Raw genomic sequence first — 25,041 nt, 5'->3', positions numbered from 1 at the left:
AGGTCAGACAACTGGCAGGCCCAGATGAAAACAGGAAATACCAACAACTTGGGAACCGGTGTTCTCCGCGGGATTCCCCGAGTGCACTACAGTTCCTGGAAGGCTGAGAAGTTGACTACAACTCCCAGAAGGCTACGCGGTCGCGGAGGCGGCCTCCGACAGCCGTAAAGTTGCGTACCAGTCAGAATCAGCGGGAGGGGCGACCGGGATACCGCGATATTTGGGGCTGCTCCGAGACGCGCCTGGCGCGGGTGAGGAGGCTGGGGGAACCAGGGCTGCCTTCCAGTGGTGGGGCAAGCAGGAGGCTGGGGAAGCTTCGTTGGCGACTTTGACCTCTTTGTGTGACCTCAGTTTCCGTGTATGTGGGTGCGTGTGTCCATGCGTGTCCTCCCTTTCCTATTGGTGCCCAAGAATCTTTGTTCGCCGCTGCGGGTCTGTAGCAGTGTGTGTGTATGTGTGTGTCCGCTGCTGAGCTCCAGTTCTGTGTGTGTGTGTGTGTGTGTGTGTAAGGGCTGTGGAGTCTATGGGTCCGGAGCGCTATGGACCTGTTCCCAGCTCCATCCTGAAGTGGGGCATTTATTTTTTTTAATTAATTTATTTTTAATTGAAGGATAATTTCTTTACGATATTGTGTTGGTTTCTGCCAAACAGCAGCATGAATCAGCCGTAGGTATACTATGAAGTGGTGCATTTCTGTGTGTGCTCTCCCATCCCTGCTTTATGCTCTTCTGCAGTTGCCTAGGGCCCTTTAATCTAGTTTAAAAGGTAGCCCTATCGGTTACCCACATTTACCTCTTGCCTTAAAGAAAGAAACAAACAAAAACCTCGAGCCTATTTTCCAAAAGGAAAGGGGATGGCCCCAAGTACAAACCATTTTACAAGTTGATACAATAGAAAAAGGAAAGCCCTGGGATATTGCAGTTATCCCCTGGCTCCACCTAAAAGTGCTGAATGACATTAAAAAGTGAGAGTGAGGCCAAATTTTGTCAGAGAAAAACTTAAGTGCTGCAGTTTGAAGTATTGGAGGCCAGTGCCAGGTAATAGGCAGGAGAGATTCCCAAGTTGGGGAAGTGATGGGTACCTTGGAGCAGAAGTTGTCCTCATCTCTCCTGGTGGCTGAGAGGTAGCAGTGCCCAGTCACTCCCTTGTTAGTAGCCCCACGTGTGAATGTAATATTAATGTGTGAGTGCCAAGCCGCTTCAGTCCTGTTGGACTCTGTGCAGCCCTATGGACCAGGCTTCTCTGTCCATGCGATTCTCCAGGCAAGAATACTGGAGTGGGTTGCCATGCCCTCCTCCAGGGGATCTTCCCCATCCAGGGATTGAACTTGCATCTGTCACATCTCCTGCATTGGCAGGTGGGTTCTTTACCACTAGGACCACCTGGGAAGCCTGAATGTAATGTGTCCCCAACTTGTGGCCTTGAGGAAGGATGCCAGGAGCTGCAGAGTCAAGCCTGCCTGCTTGTGGTTTGAGAGAAGAGCAGTCTTAGCAGAATGTCAAGACCTTGAGTTCTCCCTGAAGAGCTCCTTGCCTTTCCTTGAAGGAAGGATTTAAAGTGCTCCAGCGGCTGTGCCACGGCTTTTAATGCCTGGGTTTGGGGGAGGAGTGCCACTAGTGGGAGCTGCAGGTGTTACTTGGGCAGAGTTGTACTGACTGGTGGGAGATAAGGGAAGAGCGTAATCTTGGGGCCAGGGGTGAGGAACTTTGACGTCAGGCCAGAGAGTCCTGAGTTCCCTGCCCACTCACCCAAATTCGGTTCTTTTTTCTGGACCCCAGCTCCTGTTTGTGTCTGGGCTGGCCTGAAACCACAGTCTGGATTTTTTAAAGCCCTGGTTCTGCCCTGGCTCCACACTTGCCCATATTGTGATTGGCAGGCATTCTGGAAACTTTTACTTAACTCTGCCCTAATTAAACTCATCAGAAAAGGAGACTTACACATCACAAGGCGGCCACAAGTTGAGGCTCTTTACTCTGTCTGGCCTTGTCTTTCTCAAAGGACAGAGAAGCTTGTCATTTTTCTGGCTGTGGCTGCATGCATGTTGCTACCTGCATGGCTGGCACCCTGGGAGCTCGAGGCTCAGTAATCACAGCTTTCAGCCCTTTGGCCTTTCTGCTTACCAGCTCTTTCTGCTGCTCAAGAGTTCCTGTGAGTCAAGCAGAGCTCAGGAAGATGAGGTGCTGTCTACAGCAACCTTTGAGAGTAAACATAAAGAACTCCTGCCAACTGTTGCCCTCCACAGGACTGGCAGTTTGAGCTGATTTGACCTTGCTTTCAGAGGTTGGTTAAATTATCTACTCTCTAATCCTCAAGTACATATTGCCCCTCCCCCTTCTTTTCTAGAAAGATATTTAGGGTTTGGTCCTTAACAAAGATTGCTTAGCAGGCTAAGTATTAATAGGAAATCTTGGGCTGTACCACCTGCTGTGGGGAAGCAGTTGAAGTCACCAGCATGAATTCCTGCCCCAGATTTAACTGATTGCTTTCAGTAACCTGTTCCTTAGGAATGATATCAGTTTGATGTGGTGGTAGTTTAGTCGCTAAGTCATGTCCGACTCTTGCAGTCCCATGGACTGTAGCCTGCCAAGCTCCTCTGTCCATGAGATTTTGTCCATTTTCCTTCTCCAGGTGGCCTTCCTGACCCAGGGATCGATCCTGCATCCCTTGCTTTGCAGGCAGTCTTCTGCATTGCAGGCAGATTCTTTACTGTTGAGCCACCAGGAGATTTTAAATTCAGTTTCTGATTTGGCAGGAATCTCTCTTTTCCTAGCCCTAGTTGTGTGATAGGGTCAAGGGTCAAGGTTTGGGATTTGGCAGGTGGGTGTTTCTGAAGAGTTGAGAATGTGCCTCCTCCTGGATGCTGATCAGCACACAGATTAGTTCTGGGAAGAAGTTGGCTGATAGGCCCTCTAGTCTTGGCAGCTGCCAACACGGTTCTCCGGGCCTTAGAGTAGACTCAGTTCTGCTGTGGGCAAGCATGGCCCTGGCTGAGGCCCTGATGTAGAGCAGAGATTGAGATTGCTGGCAAATGGAACTTTGGGGGGATGTCTTGTTCTAGGAAACTAGCCTGTGCTTAACCTCTGTTGAGAAGGGTCTGGGCCCCTGGGAGACCCTTCCAGATAAGAGTGGTATAATCAACCCAAACATGGTCCTCAACTCATATGGGTATGTGTCTGAGTCTTAAAGGTAAAAAATGGGCAAGGGGGCCCTAAGGAGCCAAGGGACCTGTAAAGTAAAGAGGGAGCCCTTATGGGTTGCAGTCAGATAAGTAGCCATTGAGTGACTCATTGGACTTCTTCCTCAGGGTCTGCCTTGGGGTCCCTTCCCCTTGTTGATTCTACCCTTTGAGTACATGTCCCAGGATACCCTTGTACAGAGAGTTGCTTACCTCTTGTCTTTCATGCATTGACTCAGAAGGTTGCTGATGGGAGGAGCTTCAGAGATCGCCTGGTCCTGTCTTTGCATTATTCAACGAAGAGATGTGCAGGGAGGGAATGACCCTGAGCCAAGGTTACACAGCAGGTCAAGAGCACAAGGACAGGGCCCAGGGCTCCTGATTCACAGGCCAGGCTTCTGTTCTCTGCCCAGCTCTGCTTCAGAGGGTACAGGTGATGATCCATTCAGCAGATGTTCAGGACCTACCACAGGCCTGATACCTGCCTAGTGGTTGGTGTTTAAACCAGGTCAGACATTCAGGGAGCTTGCTGGTGGTGGTAGCCATGGGAAAGTGGGGACTGAAAGGCAAGGAAACTGATGTCCAAATGGAATCAGTGATCACTGAAAAGGTCCATCCCAGAGAAGGACCCATCTCAAATGATTTCAGGTGTGACTTCTGTCTTCTGTCCATGCACAGATTCCCTGAAGGCAGCAACTGTGTCTTCCACAATTCTTTTGCCTGGTGTGATCACCCTTGATGACTGTTGCTGATGGAATGAGTATGTTTTGCTGGTGCAGCCTGCCAGAGTGTAGGATTCGATGCATCCATCAGCCATATTATCATAAACAATCACTTCTAACAACATCTGGGGACCAGAGGAAGAGACCAAGCAGCTAGTCTCATGGGGTGGCCTTTATCCTTTTTATGCTTGTCTCTTCTTGGCCATGGAATTGTAGGGTGGTGCCTAATCCACAGGGAAAGGGACAGAGAGGCAAATCCCTCCCTGGAGCACCCAAACCCCTTTGTTGCCTAAGGGTCCACCCCATAGGCACCCCTGGAACCTGCCCTGCCAGTCTTCAGTTAGCCCAGCCCACGGCAGTGGCTCCTTCTTCGTCTACCCCCTCTAGTCTCTTCACCACCAAGGTGCCCTCCAGACTCCTTACCAGCACTGGCACCGTCTTTCTAAAATGAAACCCCACCCCGGCCCTCACTGCCCTTGACACTTAGTCCTTGACCTGATTTTGCAGCCTGACCTCCTGCCCACCCCAGTGCCCCCTCATCACACTTTGTCCTCACTGCTAAGCTACTCTCTGTTCCCCAGACCTGCCACCCTCCTTCAGGCCTCTTTACTTTTGCAAGATTGCTCTTCTTGTGAAGTTATTTTCTTCTCTGAAAAACTTCCTCGTACTGCAGGACTCAACCTGAATGTTACTTTTTTTTTTAGGTTTCTGACTACTTGGCACTGACCATATTACAGTGTGACTGATGTGGGGTAGGGGTGTCTGACCTCATCAAACTGCTCCAAGAATCTGGGATTATTGACCCCTGGGGAACCCCAGCATCTGGCCTGGCATCTAACACAGGGTGCTCAATACATTTTGGTTGAATGTATGAATGAAGCAGGTGCCCTGTTCTGCTTTTAGATCCTAAATCCTGACAGAGCTTTATGGAGCCCAATTCTGGCAGGCTCCCAGGACTCGAAGCCACTGGACCCCAGATGGAACCAAGGGCCACAAGTTCAGCTGCTGCACCCTTGAGAAGACAGTTCCGTGTTCTTGTGGGAGTCACTGGGAGTGTTGCAGCCCTGAAGTTGCCTCTTCTGGTGTCTAAGCTTTTGGACATTCCTGATGTGAGTATCCTTACTAGACAGCCTCTGACATTAGAGAGCTGGTGTGCTGGGGCCAGCCCATTTTTGTGCAGTACACAGGGTTTTCCTTAATCATGGTGTTTGTGGAAGTCCTCTGTGTGCATTGATATGCAGGGGACGCAGCAGACAGGGATGAGTGGAACAGTATAACCAGAAACTAGATTAGATAGACACAGAGTGAGTGGAGACTGGGAAAGGAGCACTGGTGAATGGAGGATTTGGCTTCCCAAACACTGACCTTCGGTTCCCTGAGGTCCTGGTGTGGAAAAGGGCTGGCTGGAGAAGTGTGGCAAGTTCTCAGCGCCCCCTGGTGGCCATGGGCTCCCTGCCTCTGCTTTCACTCCATCCTGGACATTTCTGCTCTGTCCTCCTTCCTTGTTGGACACCGTGGCTGTCCTGTCAGTCCAAATGCATGGGAACCTTAGCGACTCCCTGTTGCCTGCAGCTCTGGTTTCAAACTTTGCTCCTTCAGGTGCCCAGAGATGCCCAGAGACCACCACAGCGTGCCAGAGGTAGTGGGCTTAGCCCCTTGCCTTTGGTCAGGTCACCTCATCATTAATCAGTTTTACGTATGGGGTTCCAGGGCAGATTCTTTTGTGGGAAAAGTTGAAGGCTTTAAAAAATGTGAAAGCCAACAGGTGATAACCCCACATCTTAATATATCCTAGGCCCTTTGTTGGTCTGTCTCCTTCTAGTAGCCCCTGGTGGCCTTTCCTTTGGGCCAGCCCCTTCCAGGCTGTGCTGCCCTCCCTACTCTCCCTTGCCCTTTCAGTTTCTTCACAAGCACTTCACATAAAAGCCTTCCTAGCCTGCCTCAGCCCATGTGGTTTTGTTCACTTGATGTATTAAAGAAAGACCAGAAGTGGGATTTTATTCAGGAAAACTATTGTGATAAGGGAAACTAGACCTCAGTATAGAATTGGGTTTAATTATGAATACAGCAAGGAAAAGTGAAGCTTAGTAGCCAAGAGTGGTGTGTGTGTATGTCTGTAAAATTAAGAAGAAACATCAGGCTAAGGGAGATTTTAGCATACTGTCCTGGCTGATTCTCTCTGAAGGCAGCCCAGGTGATCAGACATCATCTAGGGAGTGTTGGGGAACGAGAAGCCTGCTGAGATATCCAGACTGATCACATAGCGAGGGTGTGAGATTCTGGCTAGTAAACCAGTGTAGCAGCAGGAATCGTGCTTAGGAGGATGAAGCCTGGGGACAGGCCTAGTTGCAAAGTGGCTCAAAAGAGGCTGACTAATGTTTGGTTAAGAAGAGAATCTTGACCAAGCTGGGGAACCACACATGACCTTTGACACCATTTGTGATGCTAGTTTTGTGGGGTATTGAACAAAGCTAGTGGAGGTGATGGAATTTCAGTTGAGCTATTTCAAATCCTGGAAGATGATGCTGTGAAAGTGCTGCACTCAATATGCCAGCAAATTTGGAAAACTCAGCAGTGGCCACAGGACTGGAAAAGGTCAGTTTTCATTTCAATCCCAAAGAAAGGCAATGCCAAAGAATGCTCAAACTACCACACAGTTGCACTCATCTCACACGCTAGTAAAGTAATGCTCAAAATTCTCCAAGCCAGGCTTCAGCAATACATGAACCATGAACTTCCAGATGTTCAAGCTGGTTTTAGAAAAGGCAGAGGAACCAGAGATCAAATTGCCAAGATCCGCTGGATCATGGAAAAAGCAAGAGAGTTCCAGAAAAACATCTATTTCTGCTTTATTGACTATGCCAAAGCCTTTGACTATGTGGATCACAATAAACTGGAAAATTCTGAAAGAGATGGGAATACCAGACCACCTGACCTGCCTCTTGAGAAATCTGTATGCAGGTCAGGAAGCAACAGTTAGAACTGGACATGGAACAACAGACTGGTTCCAAATAGGAAAAGGAGTAAATCAAGGCTGTATATTGTCACCCTGCTTATTTAACTTCTATGCAGAGTACATCATGAGAAACGCTGGGCTGGAAGAAGCACAAGCTGGAATCAAGATTGCCGGGAGAAATATCAATAACCTCAGATATGCAGATGACACACCCTTATGACAGAAAGTGCAGAGGAACTAAAAAGCCTCTTGATGAAAGTGAAAGAGGAGAATGAAAAAGTTGGCTTAAAGCTCAACATTCAGAAAACGAAGATCCTGGCATCTGGTCCCATCACTTCATGGGAAATATATGGGGAAACAGTGTCAGACTTTATTTTTTGGGGCTCCAAAATCACTGCAGATGGTGATTGCAGCCATGAAATTAAAAGACGCTTACTCCTTGGAAGGAAAGTTATGACCAACCTAGATAGCATATTGAAAAGCAGAAACATTACTTTGCCAACAAAGGTCCATCTAGTCAAGGCTATAGTTTTTCCAGTGGTCATGTATGGATATGAGAGTTGGACTGTGAAGGAAGCTGAACGCTAAAGAATTGATGCTTTTGAACTGTGGTGGTGGAGAAGACTCTTGAGAGTCCCTTGGACTGCAAGGAGATCAGCCCTGGGGTTTCTTTGGAAGGAATGATGCTAAAGCTGAAACTCCAGTACTTTAGCCACCTCATGCGAAGAGTTGACTCATTGGAAAAGACTCTGATGCTGGGAGGGATTGGGGGCAGGAGGAAAAGGGGACGACAGAGGATGAGAGGGCTGGATGGCATCACTGACTCGATGAATGTGAGTCTGAGTGAACTCCGGGAGATGGTGATGGACAGGGAGGCCTGGCGTGCTGCAATTCATGGGGTCGCAAAGAGTCGGACACAACTGAACGACTGAACTGAACTGAACTGAAACTGCTAGGGCGCAGGGTGTGCTTTTTCCTTGCTTATGTCTGCTCAGCATCTAAGTCAGGGTGACACAGGTGGCTGTACCCGAAGCGTCCAGCAGGGGGCAGTGCTCACTTGCAGATGACCATGTCGTGACTCACAGGCAGGGGCGGGAAACTTTTTTTTTTTTTTAAACTTTCCACAAGCTTATACCCAGAAAGTCACCCCCTTACCTCACCCTCCAGGCAGCCAGGGATGCCAGTCAGGCCAGAAGAGGGGAGGGTGTTGTGGCTGCTCTGAGGCTGGGCAGTGGTGCTGGTGGGGCAGGAACCACTTTGGCCTGCCCCCTCCTTGTGTGCCCAGAACCCTCAGTAGGAGCTGGCCAGCAAGAACCTTGAGGGCGGGAGGCAGCCTCTGCCGCTGCCCTCTGGGGAGGGAGGGAGCCATGCAGTTCCCTTTTCCCATAGCCCCAGAGCAAGTGAATTTCCGGCCTGGGGCCGGGTGGGGGCAGGGAGTCCTATCCCAGGAAACAGATGGGCAGCCTCAGAGCAGAGGGAAATGGCAGCTCTATGGCTTCCTGCCATCCCACTCGGCCAGCATTTATCCGGGTGTGAGGAGAGGGTTGCCTGGAGCAGGGAGGCTTTCCAGCCACCCCTGGCCTTTTAGTCTAGCCTCTGTTGCCCGAAGGCCACGTCTGGAACAGGACTTGGCGCCCCCTCTCCAGCTGGAGTTGAAGCTGAACAACTCCAGAAGGGCAGTGATCTAGCAGGGAGGACTCCCGGAGTTAGCCTCTGGGGGCCTGCCTTTGTCATTTTAAAATAAAGATGAGGACTGTCACCCATCCCCTCGGGCTGCCGTCAAGGCTGGGGGAGGGGGGTAGAGCTGAAGGAACTTGGCGTCTTGCGCCAACGCCTAGGCACAGCTCCTGGCACACGGAAGCACTTAACGGTGTTTGTTTCCTGTCCTTCACCCTGTCCTCTTCCCTCGTCGTCGTGTCCTTTAGGGCAGCCACTTGTGTGGGGTGTTGGGGTTGCTGAGACAGCCCACGTGGGAGGCGCCGTGGAGCCATCGTCTATCTGCTGATGTGGGGGGGCCCATGGCCCTCCCTTCCTGTGGGTAGACATCTAGAGTGGCCCAGTGGGTAACCCACGGGGGATCCCTGCTTGCCTTGTGTTGGCCCTCCCTCCCCCCTACCCTGCCCCCTACTCCCTGATGGTACTGATCTCCCCAGTGCCCCTTTTCTGAGTCACCCCCAGGAGTAGTCTTTGTGCCTTGGGCCAGTCCTCCTCAACTCTTTGCCTAAGTCATGCGTTCACATGCTTTCCTGAGCTCCCTGGGGATCCCTAGATTTTGACCAGCAAACAGCTCGCAAAAGCAGCTGGGCTGTGGGCGGCAAGGAGCTGGGTGATTCTACAGACCTGGCTCACAACTGCTGATTCAGCAGTATGTTCAGACTTCCCAGGAGGACCGCTGACCTGGAGCCAGACCGGGGAGGCTGAGGGAGTGAGGGGTAGGAAGGAATTTGGACTGATGCCTCACACACCAGCCGGCATCCAGAGTGGCCACCTGCAGAGAAGCCTTGGAGCCTGTCTGAGAGGTGGGAGGAGCTAGATGTGGGGGGTGGCCAGCCCTCCCTCGAGAGAGGCTGCTGTGCACAGAGGATTTCTCACGCTGACTCTGGGCAGGTCAGATCTTTTTTATGACCTCAGTTTTCTTATCCTTGCAGTAAAGTGGGGGCTGGATAATCAACTGATTCATTTTTAACGTCTCTCCTGGCGTCAGGGCTAGGAGATTCTAGACGTGAGGGCAGAAAGGCCTAGGACCCAAAGGCAGCCTAAGAGAAGGTCCTGGGATGTAGGGGCTGTGGCTGTTTAGCATTCTATAATTGTCCTGTAATTGAGCAGTCAGCTCAGTCAGTTTGTGCCCTTTGGTTGGCACCCTCCTCACTATGGAGAAGACAGACACCTCTGTCTGCTTTTGCTGAGCAGGTGTCAGCAGGGCTGAAAGCCAGAAGAGCATTTTTGAAAGTGGAGGAAATCTCCCACCCAGGAAGTTGGCAGAGCTTCGGCTTAGAGAACCTTAAGTTTCTAGAATGCCTGTCAGGAAGTTCAGGTCTGTTAAGAATTGAGGGAAGAGGGCCTGCATATGTGCAGAATGAAATCTTTTCTGGTTTTCTGGAGGACTGTTTGGGCAATATCTGGAGAAACCAGAAATGGTCACGGGCCTTGATTCACCCATAGGATTGAACCCTGTAGGGTTACGGAAGCTCACTAAATGTACAAGCATGTTCATTTTAGCACCGTTTATAATTATAAAACAAAACGGAAACACACCAAATATCCAGCAGTAGAACTGTGAGCCAGTTATGGTTCAACCTCTTGATGGAATCCAGGGCAGCCGTTCAGGAGCCTGGGTGGATCTCATGTGCTGCTGTGGGGCAGTCCTCAGGATACAGGTGAAACGAGCAAGGTGCTGAGGTTAGCGAAGTGTGGCCCGCTGGCCGCAGTCTTGTGGTCTGTTTTTGTATGGCCTGTAAACCATACAAATATAAACTATTTACCTTTTTAAATGGTTGAAAAAAATCAAAAGAAAAATATTTTGTGACACATAAAATTATATAAAATTTGATTTCAGTGTCTGTAACATTTTATTGGGACACATCCATACCCATTCATTTAAGTATTGCCTATGGCCATCACTTCATGGCAAATAGAAGGGGGAAAAAATGGAAGCAGTGACAGATTTTATTTTCCTGGGCTCCAGTATCACTGCAGATGGTGACTGCAGCCATGAAATTAAGACGCTTGTTCACTCTGACAAACCTAGACAGCATATTAAAAAGCAGAGACATCATTTTTGCCGACAAACGTCCATATAATCAGAGCTATGGATTTTCCAGTAGTCGTGTATGGATTTGAGAGTTGGACCATGAAGGCTTGATGCTTTCAAATTGTGATGCTGGAGGAGACTCTTGAGAGTCCCTTGGACTGCAAGGAGATCAAACCAGTCAATCCTAAAGGAAATCAGTCCTGAATATTCATTAGGAGGACTGATGCTGAAGCCGAAGAAGCTTTGATACTTTGGCCACCTGATGCAAAGAGTCTACTCATTTGCAAAAGACCCTGATGCTGGGAAAGACTGAAGGCCCACGGAGAAGGGGGCAGCAGAGGATGAGATGGTTAGATAGCATCACCGATTGAATGAGCATGAATTTGAGCAAACCCTGGGAGATAGTGGAGTACAGAGGAGCCTGGTGTGCTACAGTCTATGGGGTCACAAAGAGTCAGACACAACTTAGACCAACACCGACAACTAAATGCTACAGTCTTGCTACTACAGAGTACAGTGGCGGTGACAAAGCCTGAAATAGTGTCTGGCCCTTTATAGAAAAGTGTTGCCCACTGCTAGCATATAATATTCCTTTTGTGTGTTCACATGTCTAGGTTAACTGCTTGCGATTTTCCCTCTGGAGGTGGTTACCCTTGTGGCGAGATGGGGGCAGGACGGGAGACTTGGATTTTACGTCCTTCTGTTCTATTTTGATTTTCTAACCTCTGTGTGTACTTATTTTATTTTTTAAAGTCAGTGGAGCTTTTGCTGGGGATATCACGGAATGTTTTTTGTGATTTTATGCCTTTTTTTTTTTTTTTTTAAATACTTCTCATCATGGAAAGGAGAGCAGAAGAAACATGGCCTGGTTTGAGGTTTTCCTTTCTTTCCAGGTAGGGACCACCTGCCTGCTTTGTGGTCCTGCTGTGGAAACTGGTTCAGCTGTAGCACTCTGAGGCATTTATTTGGGCTTCCGCTGGCTTGGCTGGCCCCGTCCTTCCCTGGCCTGCTCCCCCGGGGAGTCAGTTCTACAGGCCACAGAGGCAGCCAGCCCCGGGCTCCTGCACCAGGGTCCTTCTCTGATACTCCAGAACAGCGTCCCGAGGGAGAGCCTCTGCCGTTGGCTGCTCTAGCTTCATTCTTGAGCAATTTCTTTAGTCAGGAAAGTGCACAGAGGGATTGAGTGGTTTCCAGGTGGCATTAGTGGTAACCTGCCTGCCTGTGCAGGAGACCTAAGAGACACGGGTTCGATTCCTGGGTCGGGAAGATCTCCTGGAGGAAGGCATGGCAACCCACTCCAGTATTCTTGCCTGGAGAATCCCACGGACAGAGGAACCTGGCGGGCTGCAGTCCACAGCGTTGCAAAGAGTCCGACATGAGTGAAGTGACTTAGCACGCATGCACAGAGAGACTGGCAGCCTGGTCTTACTTGAATGGCAGGAAGGGCCGTGTGCCGAGAATAGCAGCTCCCCCAGAGGCCAGTTTAGAGGCAGAGGAGAGAATGGCAGAGCTTGGTGGGAAAGGGCATGGGTCACAAGAGGGTTAGGATGGTATAGTGAGCTGGAGAGGCTCTTGGAGGCCCTATAGTCCAGATGGCTCATGGCTCAGGAGGGAAACCAGGCCAGAGAGAAAGCATTCGCCTGAGGTCCCCCAGCCAGTAGGCTGGCAGAACTGGGGCTCAAGACCAGGTTTCTTGGCGACCATCAGCAAGCGGCCTTGAGGAGCTCAGCTTATGGGCATTCTCTACTGCACCTAACCACAGCCGTGAGGGCGAGAACCCTCAGGCAGGTGTGAACTACTGCCTGCTCCGGCTTGCTTTGTAGTCAGGGGTCATGTATCACCACCCACTCATTAGACAGACACCTAAGCCCCTATCAGCTCTGGCTGCCATGTGTGTAGTGGGCTCAGTAAATGTCTGTCAAGTGGAGAGATACCATTGTGAGCCACTGGAACACCCTCTCAGCCAACCGGAACTCCCTCGGGGATTTGTTAATGTGGCTTCCTCCTCCATAGCTTCCCCCCAGCCCCATGTGCTGACTGCACCCAGAGCCTTTTGTCTACAGTATACCCGCCACCCCCATGCTCAGGGTCATGCCAGCTGCTTGGCTGGCCCCTAGGCCCCAGGCACTGCCAGCGTCAACACTGGGAGGCCCAGTGTCATGGTCTTCTGCTGTGTGACAGCCAGAGGACCAAGCCACCAGAGCTCTGGACTCCTCGCCTTGTGCCAGGTCAGGTCATGGCTGGTGCTTCCTCTGTAGAGTCCTTGTCAGTCTCCTGTGGAGCCACAGTCACATGCCCTGTAGGAACCCCTGCTCTTTTCTAACCACTCAGCTAGGGGTTCCAGTTGGGGCTCTTCTCTACTTGTATATACCAGAGCTGTGCTATATAATACAGTAGCCACTAGCTGTATTCAAATTTAAATTATTAAAATGAAATAAAACCAGAAGTTCAGTTCCCTTGTCACATCAGCCACACCTCACGTGTTCAGTAGCCGTGTGTGGCTAGAGGCCGCCGTACTGGACAGCACAGATGTGACATGTTTTCTTCACTGCAGAGAGTTTTGTTAGCTGATTTCTGTAGAGTGGTGGTTCTCCATCGGGGCAGTTTTGCCTCCCAGGGAACCCTGGACAATGTCATTTTTGATTGTTATACTTGAGGAAGGGTGCTTCTAGCTCATGCTTGTAGTGAGAAGAGGCCAGAGATGAGAGCGGAGGTGGACATTCAAGCCATGGGATTGATCTCATCTTGTGGCTGTGAAAATGCTTTTCCACAGGTTCCTTTGATACCTGCTCCAGAAGGAGCCTGGGCCAGGCCAGGGGCCTAACAGGAGAAGTGGAGGAATCGCCCCAAATTCTGTTTCCCATTTCCCCTCCCTGACTCCCCAGGAGCCCCAGATGGGACTGCTGATGTGTTTTCAACAGAGAAAGAACGCCAGACTTTCCAACTAGTTTCCGGAAGGAATCTCCATAAATGCTAAGCAAAATGTAGGCAGCTTATACTACAGGGCCTGGCCGCGCCTTGGTCACATCACACAGAGGCTCAGGTTAAAAATATTAAGACAGAAACTCTTGGCAGGTTTGTCACCAGGGGGCCAAGTACAGAGCTGCCTTTCAGGAACTCTGAAGTGTGTGAGAGACCGTTTTAATGTCCAGCCCTGCTCCTCCCAGGACCCAGAAGGGTGTAAGAGGAGGCCACGGAGGGTTTCTGTCCTCAGGAGTTTCTGCTCTGCCAAGGCTCCTTAGCATTTGCTGAGGGAAAGGTCAGGGTGAATGAATGAATAGTCCAAGTTATTTAGAATCTCGGAAGATAACATGACATGCCTTTTTTGTGAAGAAAAAAAAAAGTGTATGGAAACCTAGGGCCTAGCTCTTGGCTCCCAGAACCTTTTTACAGAGTGAATGAAAAGGAAAGAACAAGCCCATGGGACTGAAGAATCATATCAAGTGACATCCCTCTAAAACCAGAAAAACTAGCCTGGGCCTGCCAGACAACACTGGGTCCAGGGTCACTGCCAAGGAGAGGTGGCTGCTTTATAGGGGTCAAGGGAGGGCCATTGGGAATGATGGCTCATCACATACTCTTCACATAACTCTATATAAAGACACTGACCCCAAGAAGCTCCCTAACAATGACTGTGTAACCTGGGAAGGTAGCCAGAGAGACTAGGGATGAGCTTAAAGGAAAAATCTCAAGGCGCAGCAGTGGACCAGGGTGGGAGGCCTACCTGGACCCCTGGGTGGAACTCCCCCAGGAGCCCGGGGGGACGGTGAGGGGCATGTAGAGGGAAGTGAAGGGTAGAGCTGACAGGGAGGAGGGAGCCCCTGACAGGGCCATCACCAAACGGGATGTTTCTAAGGCTGGCCATAGGCACAGTCCTCACTTTGAGAACTGGCAGACTGTTTGGGGAGCCTGGGGAGAGCAGGGCAGAGTTAGGAGAGAGGGGAGAGCAGGGCAACTAGCTCTTCAGGAAGCAGCTTTTCAAATTTCAGAATAGAGAGAATTAATCGGGGTGATCTTAAGGGGCAGACCGTCCAGGATAGTCAGGAAGTTCTTAGAAATGAAAGTAGTCCCTTAAGGAAAAGAAGACAGTGACCAGAAGCTGACATAGCTACCAGGGAAGCCCTCTGTTGAAGGAGATAGGGAAGCAGTTAAATGGAAAGGAGGACATAGTAATCAAAGATGAAGCAAGAATACGGTCCAGAAGTCACCAGAGTGACCTGAAGCTTGCAGTGAAAACTCAGGATGACGGAAATGACTGATGCACATATTTGGAAAAAACAATGAAAGAGCACCGGTCCCAGAGGCCAGTGGTGTAACCTGGGGTTGGCGGGGGACGATTCTTGAGTCCTACCTTGTTTCCAGTGTTTTCTTTTGAACTTGAAAAAGAAAAAATGGTGGTAGAAGAGACCTGACCCAGTTTGGATGATTCATCTCCTGAACTGGGCAAGTTTTGTCCTGGTGTGCTGAGGTTGTGGTTGGTGACCTACAGGTCCTACTTGGAAAAGTTCGTTCTCTTTTTGTTTTTTAAATTTAATTTATTTCATTCTTATTTTTGGCTGTTTCGGGTCTTGGTTGCTGCACGTGAGCTTTCTCCAGTTGAGGTAAGCAGGGGCTCGTTGTAGGGTGCAGTCCTCATTGCCTTGGCTTCTCTGGGGGAGCACAGCTTTAGGTCAACCGGCTTAGGTGGTTGCCCCACGTGAGCTCAGTAGTTGTGGTGCAGGGGCTTAGTTGCTCCAGGGCACGCGGAATCTTCCTGGACTGGGGATCAAACGCGTGTCCCCTGCGCTGGCAGGCCGATTCTTGGCCACTGCACCTCCAGGGGAGCCCAGGGTTCATTCTTGATTCTTTCCCACGCCAAACCCCGTATGGACCTTGGGGAAGGCCTCTGCTCTCTGTTCTTCTCGTGATTTGGATTTGTGTCTTGGGACTATTGATGGTGGTACTGGCAGAGAACAGGCCAGGGGGACAGGGTTGAGCTTTTAGGAGCTTCTCACTGACTGAGCGAAAACAGTGGGCCAGCTCTGGGAAGGGAGCAGTCACTGGGGAAACGTGAGGGACTTCTTTTGGGAAAGGAGCAGTGCAGGTAGAGTCTGGGGCTTGTGGTTTAGCAGCAGCATGGGGGAGAAGAACTCCTGAGGCTTTGCTGATTGCAAACCCTGTGTACGTCAGTACAGGAGGATGTGGCTTCCAGAGAAGCTGGTGTGGGCTCAGGCTCCTCTGACCGACCCTCAGTGGGGGCTGGGAAGTGAGACTCCAGGTTCCTTGAGCCTAACCGCGTGCCACCTTCTCAGAGCCCTGTGGGCAGAACAGATGTTCCAGCCTCAGAGTCCTTCAGTTTGGGGAAATTTAATTTTATTTCGTTTGGAATTTTCATCCCTCTTATTTTATTGATCTCCCCTTCAGTAACTCATTATTAGTTAATGAGTTAGTTAATCTTAATTACTTATTTGGACCTCTTAAGTTGGTCTTCTGATTTTCTCTCTCTCTTTCTTAATACTATTATCCATCTCCTTATGTTCTACTTTTTGAAAAATTTCTTCTAAACTTACATTGAATTTTTTCTTTGACTATTTGTAATTTTAATTTCCAAGAGTTCTTTTTTGTTCACTGAATGTTCATTTAAAAAAGAAAAGAGCATCTGGTCCTATCTGATCTGATCTGTTAATGCCTCCTTCCATTTCCATATATTATGTGTTAACATATCTTAACTGCTGGGTTTTTCTTTTTGTCCTCTTCTCTTTGTTCTGGGTGTTCATACCTTAAAAAAAGAATCTCTTTACTTTTATTTCAGTTGGCTTTTTGAGAGGAAACAGTTTAATCCACTTTATCTAATTGCAAGTTTATTCTTTTATTTAAGCTTTATATATCTTTTTAAGTGTGTCTTTTAAGACATTTTAATGTGATTGATGGATTTTAAAACATCCAATATAAGAGTCTGAATCTTGATCAGGGAGTTTAGCCAATTATATAATCACTATAATTGCTATTCTATTAGGACTTCTTCCCTCTTATTTAATGCTTTCTACTTATGTATTCTCACTGCTTTTTTGTGTTTTTTTTTTCCTTTCCCTTTCCTTTTTTGTGTATTGAATTTTCTTCTGCTGGTTTGGAAGTTATATATTCTTCTTGTGGTTCCTTCTCACTTATTTGGCCCCATGCCTTACCTCATTGCTGTCTTGGGTCTTAAGAGTCTCAGCACCATCCTGCCTTTTTCCGTTCTCTTCACCTGTGCTGGTCCTGTGACATCTTCAGGGCTGGATTCTGTGCGGGGACAGCAGCCCTTTTCCTTTGCCACCTTGCTCAGAACTGGACCGGGCTCCTTCAGGGCTCTCCTGGAAGGTACTCCCCTGCTCAGCAGGAGCAGGAGGTTCTATGCACGTTTGGGGGCTGGTAGGTTCCAAGGAGGGAGCAGGAGGATGGACGAGTCTGCGAGCTCTGCCGCACGGCTGGGAGCCCCAGGCCTTCTGAAGCTCTTCCACAGTCTACCTCTGAGACGTCTACTCCCTGCTTCCAGCTTCACTCTCAGATGCTGTGCAGAGCGGTGTCCCACAACCCACAAAAGGTGGGAAACAAATGAGGAGAGGGAGCCTTGGCAAGATGATAGGGAGTGGCAGGGACTAGGTGGAGGTGGCACGGGCACACCCCATCCAAGAAGGCAGCCGTTACTCAGCACCACCAACTCCAATCAAGCAACAGTGTGGCCCCCGCAGTGCCAGAGCTTTTGGGTTTTTGAGAGAAACCAGAAAATTGGATTTTCTATGTGAAATCTCCCATAACATTTTACAGAACTCGAATGAACTTTTGGGCAAACCTAATATTTTTTGGCTTACAAATGTTTATAACCCCCATGTAGCCCACATGGAGAAGACTCTTGAGAGTCCCTTTGATTGCAAGGGAATCAAATCAGTCAATCCTAAAGGAAATCAACCATGAATATTCATTGGAAGGACTGATGCTAAAGCTTTGGCCACCTGATGTGAACAGCTGACTCATTGGAAAAGACCTGATGCTGGGAAAGATTGAGGGCAGGAGGAGAAGGGGACGACAGAGGATGAGATGGTTGGGTAGCATCACTGACTCAGTAGACATGAACTCGAGCAAACTCTAGGAGATGGTGGAGGACAGGGAAGCCTGGAGTGCTGCAATTCATGGGATTGCAGAGTCAGAGATGAGTTAGCGACTGAATAGCAACATCAAGGCAGTATACCACCTCTGGCCCAGACACTGTCCCCAGTGATCCCCCTGGTTAGTCAATTCTGTCCTTGTTCCCCTTGACTTTTTTCCTTCCTGGATAAATGTCCCCCAGAGACGTAATTTCCTACACCCCTCCCATCTTAGCCGCCTCTTCTGGGCCCCTTTCCTCTGTCTGCCTGTTAGTCTAGCATCTCAGTTTACCAGTCATGGAAGTGGGTCTGGTGTCATTCACACCATCATGCGCTATTTCTGTTCTGTTAGCCGTCCCCCTTGTTTGCATCATTAATCATCTACTAAATGAATAACTCGGGGGTAACCATCACTCTTGCCCCGTGAGTGTTGGGCACTCGGGTTTGGTTTTCCTGGAGCCTGTCTGCAGCAAGAGCCCATGAAGCCTGTTCCTAGAAGTCCTGGGAGGGACTCTGCTTGCCTGCTCGCTGGGCTGTGGCTGCAGACAGCACGTGCAGGGCCCGTCTCCCTCGTGCCTTGGCCTGCAGAGGGCAGACCTGTGGTGTAGCCCAGAGCTCAGGACCTGGGAGCCTCCTGGGGGCCCCCTCCTGCCTGCCCTGGTCTGTCCCTGCCCGAGTGGCTGGAGCCTGCAGCATTATATACTCTGGGCAGTGGTGTGACTCATTCCTCGGCAGCCCCTCCGATGGGGAAGTGAAACCACTGCACCTGGTGAGGCTTGACCTTTGGGTGACAGCAGAAGTAACTGCAAACGCAGGGCTCACTGCCTCTGGGGGAGAAGCCCTCTCCGCAGCCAGGCTATGAACAAAGCTCTCACCTGGTCTGGCCTGGCCCTGTGTGGCCTCCAGGCTGGGGGCTCTGGTAACGGTTTCTGTTTCCTTCTCCCCCCGCCCCAACACTTTTCTTGGTGACAGCTGGAAGTAGCCGTGGTCACAACTGAGAGAGCCAAACATTTTTACAGCCCCCGGGATGTTCCTGTCACCCTGTACAGCGACGCTGATGAATGGGAGGTCAGTGCTGGGTCCCTGGGCTGAGTTCCCTCATGTCCATATCAATGGGACAGGACAGTCCTCCCTGCAGCCATGGTCCTGGCGGCCCGAGCAGACAGGCTAGGCTCAAGCCCGCGGTCAGGGCCTCTGGGCAGAGGCGATGAGGAAAACATCTGTCTAGCTTCTGGCCTGCAGGAGGCCCACAGTCTCCTCCCACCCCAGGCAGAGCTCAGCGTTGGCCCCGTGCCCGGGGTTGAGTGTCCTTGTACTTATCTGGGCTGATGAAACCACAGAGGAGCCCTGTTCCCACCACCCTCATCCACGTGGCTCCCAGCGTCGGGGCCGCCGGGAACGCCTCACTTCCCACGGCTGCCGGGCTGCCCTGCTGCTCTCCCGCGCCGGGGCAGGCACTGGTCGATTCACCAGACGTCAAGTGTGGGCCCCACAGGGGTGCCCTGCCAGGCATTTTTAAACATTCTCAGCCTAGAACATTTCTGGCTGGCCCGTCTCCCCCACCCCGCCCCCTCCATTTCTCACCGCCCAGAGCCTTTCCACTGGCTTGGACAACCCAAGCATCCGCCTCAAGCAGACAGGCCAGGACTTCCCTGCCAGATGTCAGTTCTCTTGAAAACCAAACCATAAAGGGAATAGCTCAGAGAGACAAGGGGCGTTTGTTTCCTCAGGCCTGGTTTCTCTCAGGCCGTTGGTGCCACAGCCAGGGTTCACCAGCGTAGCTGCAAAAGGGGTGGCAGTGAGCTGGGGTGGGGGGCATTCAGGTGGTCTCCTTTGGGTTCCTGACTCAGTGCCCCAGGCCTGTGTCAGCCCTCAAAACGCTCCGGCCCCTCCTCCCTCCACTCTGAGAGTGGCCGGCCCAGTGACCCCACTTCCCTCGCTCTTCCTTCCTTTGCCAGATGTGGAAGCGCCGATCCGACCCAGTTCTCCACATTGACCTGCGGAGGTGGGCGGACCTCATGCTGGTGGCGCCCCTCGATGCCAACACTCTGGGGAAGGTGGCCAGTGGCATCTGTGACAACTTGCTTGTGAGTGGCTCGCCGGGCCTGCCTCCCTCCCAGGGCCACGCTCACCGTGGGCTAGCTGCAGGCTTCTTCTGGACAGTCTTCTGACCTGGGAATCCCTGTATGGTGGGCTGGTTTGCTCAGAACACAGTCCTCTGGACCACCTTCCACCTGGCCGCCCCTATGCTCTGGCAGGTGGCCAGATGGCCCGGGTCCCGATGGGTGGACTTGACTTGCAAGTGCCCTCGGAGGTGTCCACCCCTCAGGCCCCTGGGTGCTCATGCCCATGGGCTGCCCTCCACATGCTTTCCCGCTTGCCTCCCTGCCCAGCTCTGTTGCCGGTTCCCCTTAGCTCTGCCTTCCCACTAGGACCTGGCTATCTATAGGGGCAAACAGATAAGAGTGTTTACCTCCTCATGGATCTCCCAGGCACACTTATCTCTCCTGTACTTTTAACCACAAGGCTGAGAGGTAGTTTCCCTGAAATTGTGGAAAATTAAAGGGGAAGAAAGGAGACAAGGCAAGAGGCTCGAGGTGGAGGAGAGGAAGAGAAGTCCAGCTGTAGAGTGGGGGTCATCTTCGGCCTGAAGGACCTCCAGGGAGCTGCTGTCCTTAAGGAGCCTTTGTTTACATGAGCATCTGGGTGTGTGCCCTATCCTTCCCACCTCTTTCGTATTACCCCCCTTCCCTCATTCATCCAGCTCTTTTACCTGCCAGGGACCAGGCCCTATGTGGACAGACACACAGGACACAGGGAGCTGACAGTCTGGAAGGAGAGGGTTTTTGGCCTGTGCTCTGGTATGTGCTATGTCAGTCCTTTGACAATGGAACCACCATGTTGCACAGTATCGGGCATACAGTAGGCATTCAGTAAAGGCTTATTGCATGTATGAGGTAATCAGTAATTTTGCTTCAGCTAACAGCAGAAGGTTTTTTCAGAGTTTAATATGACGAAATCACTAATGAAGCTGGGTCGAGGTTTTGGGGGTTAGATAGGGGGTTCGTCTCTCTGTTTGCTAGTTGATGGGTGCTTAAGGTATTTCTCGAAGAAGCTGCTAGTGATTTAAGTATTATTTGAATTAGATCACAGGTGATCAGAGGAAGAGCAACACACAGATCGTGTGGCAGGAGCAAGGGTGGGGAGTGCAGAGGAGGGCAGGCTTTGGGCTGCGTTGTCAAGAATGCCTCCCGGTGGGGCTGGCGCCTGGTTGACAGGACATCAGAACGAGTCAGGCTCCGGGTCACTTTCATCTAAGTGCGTCAGCACTGCGTGTAACCAGCACCATCTCACCAAATGTCCAGGCTTTCCTCTGGCTGGTCAGCAGCCAGCTGATGTGACAAGGCATGCTGATCTCTAGGAGCTAAGCCCCGGCCTGGGCTGACTCTCTGAGAGCTCCTTGCTCACTCCCGAAAGCTCTGCTTTCCTCTTTTCGTTAGAGCTGCCAGCGCTCCCTGGAATCTTTGGAGTTCCCTCCTACTGAGTTGGCTGAGCAGTAGAATGTGTTCCCAAGACCAGACCTGAGGCCCTTTGCCTCAAAGGTTTCACTTGAAGGTGCAAGTATTTCAAAGAACCGCAAATCCTACCAAGTTTAAACTGTTGTCGTCATGGTCTGTGGCTCTGTACTCTCTCGAAAGATGTTGTTTCCTTATATTCTCCCAAAGGAGCTTGCCCTGCTTCCCCCCTCCTTCAAACCTTCTCCCTGATATTGGGGTGCACACTGTCTAGATCTTGGGGTGCATGGCGCTGTGTGCTAAGTATGAACCTACGTTCCCAGTCTCTGGGCCCTGGGCCTGGGTGACGTGCATCTCTGTCTGTCCTGTGGCCCACTCAGGCTCTGGCCCTTCTTTGTACTAAATAACCAAGCAGATCCAGAAAGAGGAGATAACTTCCCTGGGTCACCGGTCTAGCTGGCAGCTGGTCTCCTATCCCAGATCCAGGCCTTCTGTCCGCCCAAGCAGATTCCCAGGGGCAGAGCCTGAGGTGCTACATACAGCGTTGGCCAAACAGAAATGACCGTGGGAACTGATGCCTCCTTTCAGTCCTCCTGCTGCCAGAAGGTTTGGTGGAGCTGTGGTTTGTCCGGGAAGCGCTGAGCTTTGTAATGAGATGGGAAAAGCTGGAGACGTGTGGGGCACAGAGGGGCTGAGTTTCTGCTCTGGTGGGCATGCTTTGCTTTGAGGGCATTTAGAAACTCCAGCCCTGCCACCACCCACCTCGCACGGAGTCAGGGGACTCCTCTAGGTATGCTCATGGCTTCTGCAGAAGCAGCAGGTGGCATGGGGCCAAGAGGAAGTGTGGACTGAAACTGTCCACTCACAGCCGGGTTGCCCCACCGCGAGGACTCGGTGGGGAGACAAGCGCTGTGTCTGAGATGACGCGAGCAGCCAGGGCCTGAGGCTGTGCTGACCCACTTCCTTCCTGTCACAGGAGAGGCCAGGGGCCCTGAGGAGGGCAGGCATTTTCCCTGGCCCATCCGTGGCATTGTTCTCTGGACTCCCCCTCTTTTCCCAGACAGCGTCCCCTTCAGGGAAGGGGTGTGCCCACCACTGGCTCCCCGAGGGGCCCACAGCCCAGGCAGAGGTGCCTGGAGCAGTCAGAGCCCAGGGGAGTGCACTGCTGTGGGCCCCTGAGTTTATTTCCCTCCGAGGCAGCCCCTGGCCCAGGGAGCCTGTCTGTAATAATAACAGGACCTACTATTTCTGGAGCCTGTATTTGTGCCAGGCCTGTGCAAAGAGCTTTATAAGCATTTTCACCCTCCATCCGCACGACCACCCAGGGAGAGGGCTTTTGCAGAGAGGAACCTCAGACTCCTGTCATGAAAGGACTTGTTCAAGTTCTCATGGCTAGTCACAGCAGAGAGCACAGCAAGATTTGAACCCAGGTCCACGTGATTGCAAAGCTCACAGCACTGAAGACTCTGAGCTGGTCTGTCCTTTTCATGGCTGCTCTGGTATTGACTTGGAGGGGCCTGACACCGGGAGGTGGTGAAACCGCACAGGGCAGTGGAGGACGGCATGGGCGCGGTGCAAAGCTTCACCCCAGATCACTGTCTGGGTGTCACCCTGGGTAGTGGCTCACCTCCTGGAAGTGCAGCTTCCCCTCGGTGAAATGGGACAGCAGCTTCTTTACAGGGTCACAGGGCGGGCTCATGTGGTAGCACGTGGGAGAGGGTCTGGTCCCGTGGAACCTGTTCTCATGGCCACGCTTTCATTGGCCTCAAGTAGAGCTAGTGTGGGGCAGACGGGCCCACCTACCGGGCATCCTGGTCCTCAGCTTTGCAAGAGCTGCTGCGAGGTATGGCTGGCTGTAGGGAAGACAGATACTTGGGCACCAGGAGCCCTTTCTGTACAGAACTGGAGTTATGCTTGGAGGTGGCTGGGCCATGGCCAGCGTTAGTGGAGCAGCTCCTGTATGTCGGGCCCTGTGTCAGAGCCTAGGGGGAGGTGAGAGGGACCCAGAGACACATCCTCGAAGTAACGAAACAGCAGACAGTGGCCCCCAGTCACCCCAGGCCTGCAGCTGGCTGTGGCCTGGAAGCAGTGGGTGACAGTTGGGAAGTCTGGGGAGGGGTGGCAGGCAGAGCAGCAGGCACGCCCCTCCTTCTTCACAGACCTGTGTCATCCGGGCCTGGGACCGCAGCAAACCCCTGCTGTTCTGCCCGGCGATGAACACCGCCATGTGGGAGCACCCCATCACCGAGCAGCAGGTGGGCCAGCTCAAGGACTTCGGCTACATCGAGATCCCCTGTGTGGCCAAGAAGCTGGTCTGTGGAGACCAAGGTGGGTGTCTGGCCAGGCTCACAGCTCATTCCTGCAGCCTCATATCCCAGCCCGTTGTGACCTCCAGCTCAGCTCTCTCACCTGGGAAATGGAAGTGGTAATTCCTCCCTCTTGGAGTTGTTAGGTAATGTGCCCAGTATCCTCCCTGGCATGCAGCCCAAACAGCTCAAGGTGGTTGCTGTAACCATTCCTGGGGCCTGTCCTGGGGGTGGGGGGGTCTCTGATGGGACTCAATGGATCTGGCTCAGGCCTGGTCCTGGCCTCAGGCACTGGGCTCTGGGTGGCACACTCGGGGAGCCCTGGGAAGGGGTGAGTGGGGGATGGTCCCCTGCCCGTCTGCAGGGCCACAGAAGAACTCTGCTCCTTAGGTCTGGGGGCCATGGCTGAGGTGGGCACCATTGTGGGCAAAGTGAAAGAAGTCCTGTCCCAGCGGCAGCTCCCAGCAGAGCTGAACCCAGGATTTCTGTCACCCGCGTCCCTCTGAACTCAGGAGGTGTTTTCAGGCCAAGTCGGTGAAGAAAGTGGACTTTGCCAAAATGTGGTGAAGACTTCTGCTTCCGCCGAGTAGTGGTCTGGCCTGGGCCTGCTCTGGAGCCTCCCAAGGGCCATGACCTGCCCCAGGTCAAAGTAGACCAAAGGCCCAGGTCCCAACTTCTTCCAACCGGGAGACACCTGCTTTCCCGAGTTCCTCCCCACCTTTTCCTAGGATGGGCACAGTAAGCCAGAGGACAAGCTGCGGAAGTGTGCCTGTGCTCTGGGAAGGGGACATAGGAGTGACCGAGAAACCTTGATCCAACGTCATGCCCAGGACTTGCCTTTAGAAGGAGCGACTTGACACCACAGCATCGACTGGAGACCCCGGGCCTGTGGAGCTTCAGCTCCTCAGTGGGCACAGGAAAGCCTGTGAGTTGGCCAGACTTTGAGATTTCCTGCAGACCATGCTGTGAGATTGGGGTGACTGAGAATAAAGAAAAGTGACCTTCTGAGAGACTGTCCTTCCTTTGCAGCCTGTCTGTGGTTTTAGAGGTCAGAGGCTGGGGGAGGGTCTAGGCTGGTAATTGACCATCATATGGTGGTTTGGGGCAAAGGACTCTGAAGCCAGACAGCCTCTCGTTCTGATCCCAGCTCTGCTGCGTGCCAGCAGCGGGACCTTGGCTCGGGACTCAGCCTTTCTGACCCTCACTTTCCTCATCTGTATTATCCTACCCTCATGGAATTGTTGAGAGGACTTAATTAGATAATGTGTATAAAATGCCCACCCTACTGCCTCTCACCCTGGAGGGGGGCATGGCAACCCACTCTAGTATTCTTGCCTGGAGAGTCCTCTGGACAGAGGAGCCTAGCGGGCTACAGTCCATGGGGTTGCAAAGAGTTGGACGTGACTAAAGCGACTAATACTTTGACTGCCTGTCACATAGTAAATGTCAAATAAAATGGGAAGTTAAAACTAGATATGTATTCATACCAGTGAGCTTTTCTAACGTTTACTGA

At 51.6% G+C, this 25,041-nt stretch overlaps 1 protein-coding gene across 9 annotated transcripts; it reads left to right on the top strand.

The window, feature by feature from the left end:
- Positions 1-164: 164 nt before the first annotated feature.
- On the top strand, positions 165-25,002 carry PPCDC (phosphopantothenoylcysteine decarboxylase). Of its 9 annotated transcripts, none has more exons than XM_061394801.1 (7): positions 181-251; positions 2,124-2,280; positions 4,801-5,006; positions 18,680-18,775; positions 19,666-19,794; positions 23,382-23,647; positions 23,919-24,037. In XM_061394801.1, the coding sequence occupies exons 3-7, from the start codon at positions 4,824-4,826 to the stop codon at positions 23,935-23,937; spliced, it is 693 nt and encodes a 230-aa protein (XP_061250785.1). In that variant the 5' UTR covers positions 181-251; positions 2,124-2,280; positions 4,801-4,823; the 3' UTR covers positions 23,938-24,037. The 9 variants fall into 9 exon arrangements, with proteins under 9 accessions (XP_061250782.1, XP_061250789.1, XP_061250785.1 ...); XM_061394796.1 differs by having other exon boundaries at positions 183-251; positions 23,382-23,550; positions 23,919-24,536; XM_061394797.1 differs by lacking the exon at positions 181-251 and adding an exon at positions 258-358 and having other exon boundaries at positions 23,382-23,550; positions 23,919-24,536.
- Positions 25,003-25,041: the final 39 nt, after the last annotated feature.

This window comes from Bos javanicus, chromosome 21 (genome assembly GCF_032452875.1).
Source record: "Bos javanicus breed banteng chromosome 21, ARS-OSU_banteng_1.0, whole genome shotgun sequence".
Classification (NCBI taxonomy): domain Eukaryota; kingdom Metazoa; phylum Chordata; class Mammalia; order Artiodactyla; family Bovidae; genus Bos; species Bos javanicus.
The sequence above is the reverse complement of the archived record's forward strand: the minus strand, read 5'-3'. Positions and strand labels throughout refer to the sequence as shown.